Here is an 18,139-nt window from a genome sequence, read left to right on the forward strand (position 1 = left end):
TTAAATAATGAATTTTATTAAATTGAACTATACTTTCTTAAATATTGACAATTTTCAAAATATAAGCTCATCCCGACGTTACACTCATCAAGAGCTTTCATTTGAGTACCCACATGCATTTTCATATATTTTTCATATATATATAATATATATAAATATATGAAAAATTAATGTGGGTACTCAAATGAAAGCTCTGGATGAGCGTTATGTCGGGATGAGCTTATATCTTTAAAAATGTCAATAGTTTACAAAATAATATAGATTAATTTTTTTTTAATAAGTGTACTTTAAGTTTTTCTAATCAAATAAAATTTATTTAATAAAGCTATATATTCAAATAAATAAATAACAGTCTCAAAAATAAAAAAAAATTTCTCCATCAATAAAATCTAAAAAAAAAAAAAAAAAACGAAAAAAGAAAAAGAAAAATTGAAAACCATAAAAACTAGCCATGGCATTAGTACCGTGATATCTATGTAAAGAAAGACGAGGGACAAGTGTAAATCCAATTGAACAACCAGGATTTATTCTCTTAACTTGTATCCACCGTCTGGTCTTTTTCCTTACATTGCATATGTATATATCTCCCGATATATACAATATACATACCTATATGATACATGAATATATCTACCGTATGCAACGGTACGTACAAGTATACGATGATACCGACCAATTCATTTTATCCCTCCACAAATCACCGAAACAACCTCCTTCTTTCCATCCACTCTACTGTACTCACCCACCCCTAAGCTAACTCTTCTTTTTTTTTTTTTTCGTTCTCCTTCTTCCTCGCTCAACTAAACAATGCACTCTGTATTACATCCTGTATGCCCTTTTTTCGTTATTAAATCTCCAAATCCGCATTAAAAAATTCCATTTTTATTTTTATTTTTATTTTTCTTACATACTTGAATCCAAGTCCGTCGTATAAAATAATGACGTACATGTGCAATTCCGGACAGATATATACATGTACTGACAGTCAGCCAGCGTCGCGCTTCAACCAAGTGCCTTATTAAAAAAAAATTACCCTCCCATTAGTGACTTTATATTTTTTTAATAGTCAATTTACATAAAATAGATAATTAAATCTTTAATAAATTTTATTCTCCGTCAATTAAATTGCCAATTTACTGAGGCCGCGCCACCCCCTTAAAAAATGAATAAAATAATTGGGAAAAATAGCTGGTGGATGGTAAAAGCTGGTTGCTGTTATGGACAAATTAAGATTTAAATAAAGATGTGTTTAGTTGTATGATATGAATTATTGATTGATAATTATTGGTTTATTTGACTTGATTGGATTGGATGTGACTAATGAAATTGGACTGTGTTTCAGGGCTTCACTCCCCGCACGAAGGGCTCGCCGGGGGCTCAGGCCAGGCCGGAGGGATGTCCGGCCTTGCCTATTATCAACCGGAGCATCCCGTCTCAAGCGGAGTCGTCAAGTATCCTGAAAATGGTCACGACACACTCTCGGACTTTGTCACGTTCGTTTGCCAAGAGGCTGAGAACACTCAGCAACTACCCCAGGTAGCTTCCGGATTCAACTCTCTTCGATTATACATTTTTTATATGCTCCAATCACTTTTAGTGTTTTATTAATAATTATCAGACTTTTTCTTTTTGAAAATTCTAATTGGAATTAATTAATCAATTAGTTTTTTATTTACAAAATTAAAAATTATTTATTTCTTTTTACTGAAATTTATCATACATTTTTAGACAAAAATTTTAATAAAAAATCAATTAAATTTCTCTTCAACCAAAAAAAAAAAATTCAATTCGCATTAAATTAATTTAAAAAAAATTAATAATTAAAACAAAATAAATAATTAAAAAAAAAATTATTTAAAAAAAAAAATAATTAAAAAAAAGTGATTGAAGCATTTAAAAATAAAAAAATTGACTACGATGATCAGTTGTATGTGAATTTTCCAGGCCCAATTGACTGGTCAACGCGCTGGCATGCAAAAGTTCTCACAGTATTATCCAAGTTCGATGTTGCCGCCACCGCCTTCGGCTCCGATGGCCAGGCCAGTCGCGATAATACGCTCCACGGGAGAGCTCTCAGCTTCTGGGGGCTCAGGATCGCCTCCCACATCATCCTCGTCGCCAGCTGACCCCTCAGACTTGAATGGTGCGGCCCAGAGCCAGCAGGACCAGCAAATGGCTGCAGCTGCTGCTGCTGTCGGCCTTGTTGGTTCCAATTGCCAGACTTCGGTGGACAATGGGAGGAAAAGCCCCACGAGGATCCTGGTTACCGCGCCTCACACCAGTCGAGAGTACACCTTTGCTCATTTTCACTCCCAGCCTGGACAAGTACGTTAATTATTTTTTTATTTATTAATTTATTAGTTAGAATTTTCGCAAAATCTAATTTTGTTATAATTTTACCAAAAATCTATGATTAATAATAAATGATTTAAAATTATAGATTAGTTTTGTTTTCGGTGTGTTAATTAGATAAATTTTAAGTAAGTTATTTATCAATTAATTATTATACAGCAAATATTTACGTACCCTACTATCAGTTCGATGTCCGGAGTGATTTCACCGACGAATCTCTCCCTGTTTTCATCACCGGTGTCTGTCACGAGGCCAGTCGCTACCCAGAGATCGGTTGCGAATGTACCACCGCGCTGGAACACCGCGCCGTTTATCAACCTCGAGGACGATTACAATATGATCGCCCCGATTATTGCTGGCACGCCCGGTGAACCACCTTCTAGTATGGATGAGGGTGAATATTTTACTATTATTTATTACAATCATTATTTTTCTGATAAATCAATTAAATATTTATAAGAATTTATTACTGGAAGAATTCAAATTTAAAGATTGTCTTATAAATATTGGAAGATTTTTAATTCATTAAATCCTTCTTTTACTTAAAAAAAAAACCTGCATTTATATTATTAAGAAAAAACATTTATTTTTTTATCAAATAAAAATAAAAAAAGAAGAATTTTTAATTTAAAAATTACAAAATACAAATCTACAGATTTTAAAAATTAACGTAATTAAATTTATTACTACTTAATTTTTTTTTTTTTAACCTTTGAAGTATTTGTTACACTGAAAAAAAAATTCTTATTAAATCCAAAATTAAATAATAGTTGATAATTTCTTTAAAATTACTAATTATTATAAAGTTTTTAAAATAAAAATTATTACATCTTCAATAAAAATATTTTATCAATAATAAATTTGAATTCTGATAAAAATTACAAATAAAAATTTAAAAAAAATTTTTAATTAATTAAATAATGTATTAATAAACGATTAATATTATCAATAGACCACACAATAAAATTAAAAATCAGTTTGCTATTTGCAGAACGATACTTTCACCCCGTCCACACGAGCAACGTCGTGGACAAAAGCGGGCCCGGAGGACTGATGAGCAATGACCTCGGCGTGAACCAGGATCCGTCGACCCACCACCATCATCAGCAGCAACAACAACAACAACAACAACAACAACAAGCTCAGCACCACCAACAACAGCAACAGCAACAACAACAACAACAACAACAACAACAACAACAACAACAAATTCAAGACAAAGAAAGAGCGAAATCACCTCCGTGACCTTTAGAAAATCGTTGCGCGTACGAAGAGCCGACATTACTAAGTTCATCACTCGTAAAATTTTTTATGCGAGTCTCTTAAATTAAGCGATAAATGCCAACTGGCACTCCAATGCTCAACTTTTTCCCTGTATATTTTCGTCTCCTAAATTTTTCATAAAATAACCCCAATATTATTACTATTATTAATTAATTAATTGATATTGATACTTAATAATAATAATATCAACAACTCACTTAATCAGTTGGTAAAAAATTGATTAAGTGGCTATATTGATTCAAAACGAAAAAAAAAAAAAAAAAAAAAAAAAAAAAAAAAAAAAAACGTTAAAGTAAGATTGATCTAATTTGTTTTGTAATTTGTAAATCCTTTGATATTAATAATTAATAAGGTACCCTCTGCCACTAGTCGTAGGTCTTCCAAATAAAAAGTTATCCGCGCCATGTGCTTCCCGGGCGTGTTGGACGTAATATCCGAGCATACACGCACTTACAAAAATATAAAATTTAATGAAAAAAAGTCAAAAAAAATTTATTAAGACGAGAGTAGTTGAGATCAATTATTGCCTTTAAATAATTAAGCGTTTGTTATACATTAGATGGCCTCAAAAATAATAATAATAATAATAATAATAATAATATTTAACTTTAATAAAAAAAAAAAATAAAAATGGGGGACGGAAAGCTGATAGTTGTTAATCTAAAATACTGATTGTGTAGTTTGTAATAAAAAAAAAAAAAAAGGTCAAAAAATAATTATCAAAAATATGTTCAAAATTAACGACCCGGTGAAAGCTTACCGGGTCTTTAATTTTAAATATATGTAGCGAATTTTTTTTGTAAAAATTGCTTCAATTGTTCAGAAGTTTGTTGTTAAAATCACAAAAAAAAAATAATTAATAATTTTATAATGATAAAAAAAAATAAATAGTCCTTAACTTTTATAAAAATTGTTGAGGAATTTTTTTGTACTTGTATCAATAATTGTTATTAAATTTTTTACGCTCAAATTTTGAACTCTTGAAGCGAAATTTATAAAAAAAATAAATTACAGTGTTATTTACTAGCAAGAGACTAACATAAATATTTTTTTTTTTTTTCGTGGGTATTTAAATATATAGTCTAGACGCTGTATTACTTTTTCGTGAATTTTTGACGTCGGTGTATAAAATAAAAAATTTTTTTTAACACGCTGAAAAAATTTCATTTTTTCATAAAAAAAATTTTATAAAAATAATTTCATTTTGTACATTGACTTTAAAAATTTATGAAAAGGTAATACAGCGTCTAGACTAATACTTGGACAACGATAGTGTGAACAAATAATAATTAAAAAAACTAGAGACACGTGGTATGTTAATTATCACGTGGATTATTTAAAATATGAATGAATAAATATATATAAATATAAATATATTGATATTGATATTGATAAACAAACGATTAATATTTATATAAATATATTAATTATTAATAAACTAAAAAGGATAAACTATTGTAATTGTTTAATACGGTTTATTGCCTATTGCTCAGACTAGTGCTTAACACTAGTAATTGACTAGTGCGTACTAGTCACTCGAGGCTGCTAGTTAGAAACAAAAATATTAAAAATTAATTAATTAATAAAAGAAACAAAGTAATATTTATAGTTATCAGATATAAGTGTGAGACTTTGCGCGCAAGTGTGTGAGAGCCGAGTGGATTTAATTCAAATTCTCTACATTTAAATATATATTAATTAACGATAATTATTATATTAATTATTATTAATTAATTTATTTATTGAGTATAATTATATTTAATATAAATAGTGATCGCAGAGGAACATTACTTGCTTAAGATTTAGAGCTGAAAAATTGTTAAATTATACAGAAAAAAAAAATTAATTAATCAAGTAAATTTTATTTTCTTGATTTGAAAAATTTAAATAAATTTTCCCGGGTAAAAAAAATTGTCTTAAAAATTAAATTTGTTTAAGATCTTAATCGTGATGCAAATTAAGACTTTTTTAAAATTTATTATTAAAATTAATTTTTAGACATTTTTGTCTTTATTTTTTCTGTGTATTTAATAATTTTTAACGAGCTTAAAGCTCCTGATTACGCTTATTGGCTCTTGTAAAATATTTTAGTGATAAAAATTCATAATTTGTGATTATAATAATTCATTTTAAGATTTTGCGAGTAAATTAAAAAATTTTAAATGAAATTTGAAGTTAATTATTGAATTTTTATAACATACAATTGTTATAAAACGATCTAGTTATTTTTGTACTAAAAAAAAAGTAACCTTACGCACAAGGTTTTACTATAAACGTCAAATTTCCGAATTAATCAAATGAAATTCAAAATTTTTTAATTCTTAACACATTTATTAAAAATAAAATACTTCGCAAATTCTTAAAAAATCTTAATAAAAAGTAATGCAGTCCAATTAAAGTGCTTTGGTAGGCGATCAAAAATATACATAAATACGTCAATATATTTTAAATGTTTTATTAAAATTAAGCATGTTATTTTATTGTTATTAATTAATTAATTAATTAAAAAAAAAAATATATATATATATATAATTTTTTTAGATAAGATTGTGAGGGTGCAGTCAAAATTAACCCTCCTTGTTACTGTTACGTTTTGTAAAAAAAAAATTTTCAAATTTGCGACAAAATTTTATTTAAAAAATTTTTATTTATAATTTAAGTTATTATTATAAATTAATTAATTATTAATGACTATTATTGTATTCTGTATATGACTTAACTAGATTTACTATCCAATAGTTTGGTTTGTTTACAACGAAAATTAATTTTAGTAATTGTTAAATATAATTAAAGAAATATTGAAAAAGGAAAAAATCCTTTATCAAAATCTATTTCTTAAAATATATATTTATTTACTCCTCCCGCTTGAGCGCCCGATCAATCGTTATTAATCGCACAAACGAGTGAGAATACGTAAATTAATAACGCTGAATTGATACTAATAATAATATTAATATTAATAATAATTAACGACGAATAACTTACTAACATAAATAATAAATTACGACTAAAGGGAAGAAAAAAAAACTAATATTAGAAATAAAAATAAAAATAAAAAAAAAAAAAAAAAAAAAGGCTCAACTATTTCGATACAAATGCCAATTTTGTGAGTGAATAATAACTATAACGCTCTATTGTATTTATTAAACCAAAAACTTTTAAATCTCCTTATTGTTAAAACCTTGTCACGACTATTACTACCACCACTAATTACCACCACTTTAAAATTATTATTTATAATATTATTAACAACTAATTGTTATATTTGATAATGAATAAGTATCCTTATACATCATTTTTAATTTTCAATGTTTGTTTATAATATTTAAAAATTTTTTTTTATAAATTTAAGTAATTGAGATCATTTTGGATGAATTTCTATCCGCCATATATACGCTTTTGATATTAAATTGTATACTTTATAATTTTTTTTAAATATTGGAGGAAGAAATTTTTAAATCTTAAAAAATTATCTCAATTAACTTAAAAATTAACCGTCAATTTTTTATTATAAATTATTCTTTATTAATTAATTAGATCACTTTAAAAAATATGAATCAAAAGTAAATTTTGAAGAAAAAAATGTTTGAAAATAAAATGGCGCTTAAAAGGTTAAAAAAAAAGCGGCATTTAAAAAAATTCAGAATAATTAATAATAAGTGACAAAATTTGTTAATTAAAAATTTTTTATATTTTCAAAGCAAATATAGAAATTTAAAAAAAATTCAAAAGTCAACGAATTAGAGTTTAAATCAAAGATAATTGCAAATATTTCAAGATTAATTTAATAAATTCTAGATCTCATTCTGCTGACAAATTAAAAGATGATAAAAAGTAAAAAAAAAAAATTTTATTGATGAATTTTTAAAAATTCTTTTAAACAAATTAAAAAAATCATCAAATAATTAAATTAAAGATAATGAAGTGAACTTTAAGATAAAATCAATAAATTTAAACTATCTTTGAGGGTAAAAATATTATTTCGATAAAATTGAAAAAAATAAAAAAAAAAACTAAAAACGTTACATTATATAATTTAATTTTTCTATTTTTATTTTTTTTTGTGTGGCATTTAATTTAATTACTTTCATTAGTGTCCCTAAAAATATCAAAATTAATAATAAATTAACTAAAAAAAAAAAAATCAAAAAAACTTTTTAATAAAATTAAAATGACTGTATAAGGATATTTAATCATAAAACAATTTTTACATGCGTATAAAACCAGCTGAGAATGCTTACCGCCATACCTAAACAAAATGCCTTTTTTGCAGGTGGCTTATACGTTGCTTTCTCATTAATTTATAAGAAAATTGTAAATACTCCTAATTATAATCTCCAATAAAAAAAAAAAAAAAAAAATAAACTAAAGGCAGTGAGATAATACGTAAGTGACGCACAAGTGGTAAAGTAGCGAAGCAATACTCAACGAAAGTGTTAGAAGTAGTTATAAATAAACTTTCGAATTTACATGTGATTGTAAACTCCGAAATTACGATTGTGATGTTTAACAAAAGGTTCATTAATAATATGCTTAGGTAATAGATAATAAGCGAGCCACAATTAGGATAGAGTAAAATTGTATTAGTTGAATTTTTTATTCTATTTTAAATTTGATGAAATTTTATTTAAAAAGAATTTTTTAAATTTTATTTTAAAATTTAGTTTTTTTGTATGTAAAAAAAAAAAAAAAAAATTATGGTGGGATCTTTTGATATCAAAATCGTATTTTTGATACTTACGACCTTATAACACATGCGTTGTTATTTAAATAATTAAAATAATTAATATTAGATGGAGGTAAATAAAATGCACTCGTCATTCTTTGTCACAATTAAACAGGGTGGCCCGGGACAGCGTACCGTTGATTCGTTATATTTATAAATAATAATTATTATTATTAAAAAAAATAATAATTAAAAAATTTTGCTAGTTTTTATAGAACTATTATTTGTAATAACCGTACGGTCGTCGCTTAATATTAAGCTATTATAAAAAATAAAAATTTGGATGTACAAAAAAGTGGCTCATAAAAAAATAAAAAATAAAAAATAATTAATAAATTAAATAATAATAAATTAAGAGCCTGTAGATTTTCCTTAAATGAAATTATTCTCAGGGTAGCGCTTAGAAATAATATAAGATAAAATTTTTTAGATAATGTATTTTTATTAGCGATTATTTGCGTAGTTATTTTATTAATTAATCGATTGAAAAAAATATAAAATGTATTTAAGGATAGACAATAGAAAAGTAAGTGCAATAAAAAAAAAGAGCCTCGTACATCGTCTCGAGCTGCCTTGACCAAAAGTGCATTACATTAAAATGTAAAATCTACATTTAATTAATCTACAAAGTACATTGATAATTTATTGGATAATTATTAATAATTGTACTTTGCTTGATAATAAAGTTGACTGATATTAAATTTATAAATTAATGTAATATTACGGCAAGAAGGTTGATAGTGTAAATTGCGATATCTTAGAGCTTATTGAAGCTAAGCGGAGACATATAGCTCAATTATTATTAATGATTAACAATTGATATTAATAAATTTATTAATATTAGCGAGGAACAGCTGGGCCAATTTGTAACATTATTATTAAATGGTTAATGTATGCGCGGGCTGAATGTAGGGTTGTTAATCTTCTAAAAAAATTATTAAAAAATTAAAAAAAAAAATTCTAGGTGTTATGGGATTAGTGCTCTAAAGTAAGCAGGTAAAAAAAATTTTTTTTCTTTTAATTTAAATAATAATTTAGTTTAAAAATTTTTATTTTTTAAGTAATATTTTAGAAAATTTTAATTAATTAATTTTTATTAATATTTTAATTTAAAAATCAACCCAACTCTTTTCGATCTGGTAGAAATCGTTTTTTTAAGTAAAAAAAAAAAAATAAATTAGAAACAAAATGACATTTTTCAAATCTTAATTTTTCCAAAAATTAAATAATCAAAAAGCTTTTTCTCAAAATTTTTATTTTTGAATGAAATTTCTGAAAAAGTATACAAACAGGTGTTTAAATTTTAAAATATTAAAATTTTTTGAATTAATAAAAAAAAATTTGATCAAAAAATTACAAGCGCAAAATTTTTTAAAAATACTTTTTTTTAAAATTAATTTGTAATAAAAAGTTTAAAAAATTATCAGATTAAGGGATGATATATTATTAATTAATTATTAATTTTTTTTATTAACTATCAGATTAAATTACTCAGTACTTTCTTAACTATTGACATTTTTAAAAATATAAGCTCATCCTGATGTTACACTCATCGAGAGCTTTCATTTGAGTACCCACATGCATTTTTCATATATTTTTCATATATACATATATATATAATATATATAAATATATGAAAAATTGATGTGGGTACTCAAATCAAAGCTCTCGATAAATGTAACATCGAAATGAGCTTATATCTTTAAAAATGTCAATAGTTTACAAGATACAATGTCATTTCTTAATTATGTATCTAAAGATAGAGCATTTTCTTTCGTATTCTCTTAAAAATATAGATTATTAATTTTGGATTAATTATTAAACATACTTTAAGCATTAATTACATAACAATCTACTTTACATCTAGTGTAATAATAAATTATCACACTAGTTGTATAAAAAACTACAACTGCCGAGAAAGTTGACTGGAGTTTAGAAACCGAACAATAAATTTTTTGGAATAAAATAATAATAATAATAATAATAATAATAATTAAAATAAAACTAACAATAAATGATTAATGATGTACGATGATAGTGCAATTATCGATTATACGGCAATATAAAAATGATATACTTATATGATATAAATCTATATATTTATTGAACTAAAAAAAGTAAAAACAAAAAAAATAATGATATATATTTATCGAATATTTATTGAGCAACTTCTAGCGGGTTAGTGCGACTGTACAAAGTAGAACCGCGAGGGAGAGATTGATTTAAATGCGTAATATCTTTGTAAAGATATAATTTTTTTAATGAAGAAATAGATAAATAGAATAAAGTTGATTTGATAAAAAAAAAAAAAAAATAAAAATTAATGATAATTAATTAACGATATAATAACAATTTAATAATTATTATGGTGCAGTGTTAGTCGTGACATTATTGTGTATTTATCGTCTCACGATTCACGATCGATTTTTAGGATTGTGGACGCAGTTCATGTTATATATCAGGGATTAGATTAATAGAATGTGCTGCGTTGAGTGGTAGAAGTTTAATAACGGTGGTGATAGTGGTGGAGGGAAGAATATTGTAATTTTAATATTAATAATATTAATAATAATAATAATAAGTAATAATAATAATAATAATTAGCGTGAACGATGAGGTTTGCAATCGTGATAGTCGCCTAATAGTTTTCTCTCTGAAGAAAGAGATATTATTATTACTATTATATTACATTGATATTATTGTAATTGTAATGAGTAATTATTATTAATAATAATAATGGTAATAGCAATAAGTGATAAGACGATTAATATTAATTATTAATTAGATTGCCGGTGCAGGGAAAAAAAAATAAACTTGTCACCTTTGCCGAGTCAATTATACCAATGTGTCCATACTGACTCAATTATATATTAATATGTATTATATATCCGACAATATTGATTATTAAAAAATCTTAATACATAATTACTTTTTTTTTGTCTTACCTTTCAATTTTTTTTTTTTTTTTTTTTTTTTTTTTTATCAAATTCCATTTTTTCTATTTGGTGATTAAAAACGGATATATGCACAGAAAAAAACGGTTAAAAATTTTTCTGTTAAATATTTAACACTTTTATCTATAAATTTAACAATTATTGTGTTAAATTAACACAGAAAAGTGTCAAATTAATACAAAAAAGTCTAAAATATATAACATAATTTTTTATAGCACTAGAAATTTGAATAGCGCGCTGCGCGCACTTTTTAATTTTAACCAATAAGGAATCAGGTCCCATTTTTTGCGATTTTCGATTATTGACTAACTTCACGCCCTCATATATTTTTATTGTAAGCTTATAAGCTTAAAAAATTTTTTAAGTGATTTTTCTTCCGGTCTTTTTATTTTTTACTTGTGGGGTAAGTCGGTCACTAAAATAAAATTAATTTTTTATGAAAATTAAGTTAGCCGACATTTAAAAATTTATTTTATTGAAAAATTATTTAAAAAATAATTAAAAGAAAAAATTTCACATGTAGAAAATTTTAAAAATTACACATGCAATTTTTTAAAAATATTTTTTTATTCTAATTTAATTATTAAAAAAATAATCAAAAAATTAAAAACTTCGGCTAACTTTATTATTATTTTTCATTTTATTTAGAACAAAATAATTAATAAAAACGAATTCGTTGTACAGACCGGGACATCTACCGGTGACTGGCCGAATGGAAAAGTTTACTACATACTACTCCATAGTATAATGCGCATAATAAAAACAAATATGTCAGGGACTTATTTACTGTTCATTGTTTCACATTTCCAATAGTGATTAATTTTATTTTATCATACTGCGACTGATGACCTGTTCTAGAAATTAGCTGTCAAAATGACAACTGAAAATAAAGAAATGTGCGATTTAACCAACGTTGTGTTACAAGTTAATGGAGAAAATCAAGTTAATCAGGTAAATAATTTTCATTTTTAAAATATACAATAAAAATTAATTTAGCAGATATTTGATAAGTTTAAGAATTTTTTAAATTAATAAATTATAGCTAAAAATATTTTAATATATTAAAAATGCAATTTTTAATAATAATTTTTTGGAGCAAATTTGTATGTTTAATAAAATTGTCAATAATAAAATACATCGATTTATATTTTTAATTATTTCAGGATAACCAATCATTAAAAATTCCCAAAAGAGTCTTACATTTTTCTGACGGTGACTTGATTGAGTATTCTGATGATGAAACAGATTCCAGTTCTCCAGAAACTGACAAGCAACTAATAGATCTTGTAAATTAATTAATTATTAAATATTTATGACACTGAAATTAGCAGATATTATACAGTATTTTTATTTTAATTCATTTTAGAAAAGTATCGGTTGGGTTCCATGGACTTGGTACCAGACCTCATGGGTAGGCTCCAAAGTCCTCGAAAGTTGCGACTATGTTGGAGAAGCTTTGGCTAATTTTTTGGGAATTACGTCTCCTAAATATTATTTTGAGCTTATAGAGTACCAGCGTCTCCAAAAATTACAGGACGAGGAAAATAAAAAAGACTTAGAGATAGAGGGGTGGAACCAAAATAATACAGAAACTTTAATAGTAAATGACATTAAAACTTCAAATCATTGATCTTTAAATTATTATTTTTTTAATCCAAAAAATTACTTCAAAATTAATATTTCTAAAATTGAAACATCTGATAATTAAAAAAAAGATTTTTTTTTTTCAGTAAAAGAGCTCAAAAAAAAATTATAAACGCAATTTTTTTAAATTATTTTTTGAGTCTAGTCTATTTAAAAAAAAAAAAAAAAAAAAAAAAATTATAAAAAATTATCAAGTGTGCTAATTGGCATCAAAATCAATATATTTATTTTCCAAGTAATTTTTATAATTCCAAGAAATTAATTCTGTTCATAAAAAGTCTAAAAATGACTCGTATTTATAAAAAAAAAAAAACTTAATTAATATTTTTAATTCAAAAAAAAAAAATGCAATTGACAATTTATATATAATAGATATATTTTAATATATTCGTATAACTAAATTGTACAATTATACGTTGAATTTATTATTAATAATTATTACTCTTTTTTTTCAGCAGTCTTTGATTAATAATTAATAATTATTCAATTAATACGCTTTCTTACAGACATTAATGAAAATATGCATTGCCGTAATAAAAAATATACAATTGAATCATATGGAAGTTTATTACCAATAAAATTTTGATAAATGATACTAAAATCAGGAGAAATTTGACAATTTTTTTTAGAATATTTTTAATTAATTAAAAAAAAAAAAAAAAAAATAAAATTTTTTATTAATTCAATAAAAAAAAAAAAAATAGTCAAATGTCTTTAAATTTCAGTATCACGGTGACAATAATTAATGATAATAATTATATTTATTATTGAAGAAAAATAAAAAATAAAATATAATAAATCAGTACTACGAGGACTCTGGTACAAAACGATGAAGTGCACTGGTTAAGACTAGTAAAGAACTCTGAAGCCCCTGGGGCAAGTGTCTTTGTAACCAAGCTCCTTTGTACTGTTCAATATGCGCCAGCATTTTATTAGCAATGTCAGTTCTGAAAGTCGGAGGCAAATTGCAGACTCCCAGGTTAATAACTGCTAGGCCCATGTTGCTGTTGGGATTAACGCCAACGCCAATAAGTGTGCGACCGATACGACAGGCGGTGACCATTAAGTCAGCAGTCAACTGCAATTCTTGAATGTCCATCGATCCCAATTTTGCAGTCAAGTTTGCTTCATACAACGCGTGAGTCACGCGTTTTATTTGTTTAGTCATTCTCTGTAAAAAAAAAAAATTAATTAATGATTTATTAAATTTTACTTAAAAAAAAAATAATAATAATAATTAAACTTACAGCAAATAAATCAGCAGACAAATATTCCAAGTTAACATTATCAGGATCAGTGAGCAGCCTGTAGAGCGTAGATCCGCGGTTATCTGGAATCTGCTGGAGATCATTGGCGTCCTGGTTCTTGCTAAGAGTCAGCACTAAAGTGTCAACGCGTCCCAATTCAAGAATAGTCCCTCCAATCTTGTGTTCCAGATCCTGGAACACGTGGATGTTCAAAATACTGGTCAAGTACCGCTGGCGCTTCATTAAATTAGCGACTTCGGAGTTCTCGTACAAGTCGACAGGCCCCAGCTCGATTTCTGTCGAAGGGTTCCAGGAGAGACCCGCGGCGATCAAGTACCCGAGCCAGGAAAATGGATGAGGCGTCAAGTGGTGGCTTCCTGACCAATGAGCCACGACTATTCCGATTGAGTTTTGATCGTGAGCCATTTTTAGGGCGTTCCTGGTGTTGATTAGCGTTGAACCTGGACAACCTGCCAGACTGTTGTAACTAGCAGTACCTAAAAAAAATTTTTTTTTTACTTTTTATTATCTTTTAATAAATAATAAAAAAATAAATAAATTAATTAATAAATAAATAAATAAATTACCTGAAGAAGGTAAAACATTTCCGCCAGCAGTTTTAAAAGCTTCAGTCCACTCAGAAAAATCATAGTCCGCTTGAAAGCCATACTCAATAAGAATAACATTGCTGGGAACACTCCTGAACTCAGGCTTCGAATGCAAGCCATTGCTGCAAAGCAGCAAAGTAGTGTCCGAGCTCAAGTTCAAAATATGCCAGAGTTCTTGCAAGCAGGAGTAAGATTTAAAAACCTCGGACATGTCAGTCTCCACTGTCTCATTAATACTATTGCTGAGATCTAAATTCTCCGGAGGAACCAACAGGCTAGCGAGCCTGGGGCCGACATGAACATAGCTCAGGCTGGGAAAAATCGCCAGGAGTTCCTGGAACACAGGCCACATCTGAGTTAAGTGCCGCTGGCTGACATTGGAGTCGACATCTAGCGCTGGAATGAGATTGAGATGCCGGTCCCGGCAGTACCGGTCCAGAGTGACCATTTCTGAGCGCGTGTAGCAGAGCTGCCAGTCGCAGCTGGGATTCAACCTCGAGTACAAGTGCAAGTGCGAGACCTTGAAAGACGACCAGAGGTCAATCGTGTGCAGCAGGTACTCCAGAGTCGGCGTTCTTCCTCTTGGAGAAATGTCCAGCAGAATTCCGCGGTGCATGAACCTCGGCTCGTCTTTTATCAGCACAGACTCTATTTCGGTGATTTCTGGAGAATTTGGGTTCTTGCTGAGCCGCAAAATTTGCACGAAGGTGCAGACTGCGTAATGAAGCCCTGCAAGACTCCCCGCGCTTACTTTTATCGAGTTCTGTGATATGTGAAGCTGATATCCTTCCGCTAAATTGAACAGCTTGCGGTTTACAATGCACTCGATTCTGTTGTCGCTGGTGAACCTTCCAGAGCCTGGCTGGACCTCTCCTACTTTCACGTCGTGACCCAGCTCCAGCAAATATGTCCGGCTTACTTCCCAGACGTCCAGAATGTCGTGGATTGACTCGCTGCCCTGGATTATGGAGATGAAGATTTCCTTACCGGCGATGAAAGGCGGAGAGTAGTGGCTCAGGTCGATCACACTCTTCGGCTCTGGCCAGATCAGGTTCCAGGTGCTCGTCTTTTCGTGGGATCTTATCGGACTTGGGTGGTGGTGGTGGTGGCTGTTGTCGTTCACTGGGGCGACAGTTGGGTCGTACAGTGGGTCCGTTGATTTTGCTGAGTCTATTGACAGCTGGCTCATGTTTGTTGATAAATTCTTCTGGCTGAAATTTGTTGAGTCACTGTATGTCACCGGGCTGTGCACGCTCTCAGATTCTTTGGGAAGGTAACGCTGCAGCAAAGCATGGACTGACGGCTTTTGACGAGATAAGTCGTAGGGACTTTTTCCAGCAAATGTTCTGAAAAATTTTTAATATTTTTAATTATTTTGTAAAAAATTATTTTTTTTTTTTAAATTATTGTTTGAAATTTTTTTTTAAGAAACATTATTGTTTAAAATTTTTGTAAAAAATTATTTTTTTTTATTAAAAAAAAAAAAATAAAATAGAAATAAAAATTACATTTAAAAAAATTTAAATAGTCATAGGTATTAATTGAAATAATTACCCTTGAAGAGCCCGGATGTGAGGATTAGCACCTGCTTGTAACAATTCTTGATATATAGTAATTTCCCCGCGGCTTACTGCTTCGTGCAGAGGTGTTGCTCCGCAACCATTTTCCGCATTAACATCTGCACCACGATCTAAAATATTTATTCAATTAATGATTTTTATTTATAAAAAAAAAAAAAAAAAAAAGTTATTTAAATAATAGAAGTTATTTAAATAATCAAAAAAATTTCTTTCTTACCGATAAGACACTCAACTACTTCCTTATTTCCATAACATGCCGCCCAATGCAACGGTGTATTTTTACTGCCTTCTGAATCCCATGAATTAACGTCAATGCCCGCTTCCAATAATTGAATAACTCTATCTATTCTAAAAAATAAAATATTTTTAAATATTTAATTTAAAAAAGTATGGAAAAATTGACAGCTTGCGATACTTGTGATAAGCATTTTAAAAAAATAAAAAATACACGTCTACGCATTAATTATTCCAAGAAAAGGCGTATCTAGACATTGTTTAATCAATACTTGTAAAGATAAACTGATAAAATTTAAGTATAAATTTTAGCTTTGTAAAATAATATAACTCACTCCGAGGCAGCGGTAGCGCGTAATAATTCTTCGACATAAAGCAAACGAATTACTTCACTGGCTGCGACGTCAACTGCGTTACGTCCATGTGCATTTTTTACCGCTGGATCCGCTCCGCAGCTTAATAATGTTCTTACAACATCTACCTGATTTGTCTAAATAAAATAAAAAATTGTTTTTTAATTTTTAGAATAAAAATTTTTATCATAAAAAATAGTCAAATTTTTTTTATAATAATTTTATTATTAGAAAATTATAAAAAAATTTCTTATTGTCAATTTCAGTGACATGAAATAAAATAACACTGAAATTAGTAGACAACTATAAATTTATTTAATTTTCTTGAAAAATAAATTAGATTTTTTTTTTATTTTAAAAATATACTGAGACTAAAAAATTATTTATAAAAAATTGCACTTATAATTTTTTCTATGCTTATAAAAAAGGAATTTAATAAATAAATTATGACATTAAAATTAACAGTCAATAGAGAATTTTTTAATTTTTTTTAATTTCTAAATGTCAATTTTTTTTTTGCAATAATTTATTTGTTAATAAAATTACCTTTGAGGCGTAAGATAAAAAAGTGCCCTCCTCCAAAAAAGGTTGGTTTAAAATTTCATCCCTTGTTATTCCTTCACCCACATTTCCATTGTCACCTAATATTTAAATAATTACAATTAATAAATTAATTTTACAGTAAATGTCAAATTTTACTTGATGAAAAAAAATGGTCGGCGTTTTTTAAGGTTATACACGTAGATTTTTGTATACATACAGGCACCGAGTAAAGATCGGAGGATGTCAGTGCGACCGTGATCAATCGCAGTCCTTATATCTGAACAAATATCTTGCATTTTATTTTATTTTTGTTATTTATTAATTACACTAATTATTGCCATTTAATTCCATCTTAAAAACTATATATATATATATATATATATATATATATATATATATATATATATATTTGTGGTTATTTTCACTTCCACGGCTGTCAATTCGTTTTAGTATAAAAAATCGACGGATTTTTTCTGCCAGTGGCCAAGAATGAAAATTATTTGTGCCTAAAATGTAGATTACTACTTTTAACAGTCGGTAAGTTTTTTAATAATTGTTTTTTTGCTAAAATTTATTAGTTATAAAAATTCTAAAAATTTTTAATTTTCTGCTAA

The 18,139-nt window shown here is 27.2% G+C and overlaps 3 protein-coding genes across 9 annotated transcripts in view; 2 read left to right on the plus strand and 1 right to left on the minus strand.

The window, feature by feature from the left end:
* Nfi (Nuclear factor I) overlaps nt 1-6,467 on the plus strand; it is a 42,516-nt gene extending 36,049 nt beyond the window's left edge. For 3 of the 7 annotated variants that reach the window (XM_074256272.1, XM_074256269.1, XM_074256271.1), the window contains 4 exons: nt 1,343-1,536; nt 1,945-2,325; nt 2,512-2,746; nt 3,344-6,467. In XM_074256272.1, the coding sequence (XP_074112373.1) occupies nt 1,343-1,536; nt 1,945-2,325; nt 2,512-2,746; nt 3,344-3,597 (1,064 nt within the window). In that variant the 3' untranslated portion in view covers nt 3,598-6,467. Of the gene's footprint in view, nt 1-1,342; nt 1,537-1,944; nt 2,326-2,511; nt 2,747-3,329 lie in introns of all 7 variants that reach the window. The other 4 variants (XM_074256276.1, XM_074256275.1, XM_074256273.1 and 1 more) reach the window with 4 other exon arrangements.
* A 5,583-nt stretch (nt 6,468-12,050) lies between these two features.
* LOC141536063 (protein FAM177A1) lies at nt 12,051-13,361 on the plus strand. The gene is made up of 3 exons (XM_074256302.1): nt 12,051-12,267; nt 12,480-12,602; nt 12,683-13,361. Exons 1-3 carry the CDS (start codon nt 12,190-12,192, stop codon nt 12,944-12,946), a joined length of 465 nt encoding a protein of 154 aa, XP_074112403.1. The 5' UTR covers nt 12,051-12,189; the 3' UTR covers nt 12,947-13,361.
* Nucleotides 13,108-17,915, minus strand: LOC141536062 (uncharacterized). Its single transcript, XM_074256301.1, has 8 exons — nt 17,743-17,915; nt 17,529-17,623; nt 16,965-17,119; nt 16,613-16,743; nt 16,370-16,505; nt 14,795-16,161; nt 14,208-14,704; nt 13,108-14,131 (listed from the first exon to the last, which is right to left on the minus strand). Exons 1-8 carry the CDS (start codon nt 17,819-17,821, stop codon nt 13,766-13,768), a joined length of 2,826 nt encoding a protein of 941 aa, XP_074112402.1. The 5' UTR covers nt 17,822-17,915; the 3' UTR covers nt 13,108-13,765.
* Nucleotides 17,916-18,139: the final 224 nt, after the last annotated feature.

This window comes from Cotesia typhae, unplaced genomic scaffold (assembly GCF_013202065.1).
Source record: "Cotesia typhae breed Kobodo isofemale line unplaced genomic scaffold, CoteBio_Ctyphae scaffold_152, whole genome shotgun sequence".
In the NCBI taxonomy this organism is placed as follows: Eukaryota; Metazoa; Arthropoda; class Insecta; order Hymenoptera; family Braconidae; genus Cotesia; species Cotesia typhae.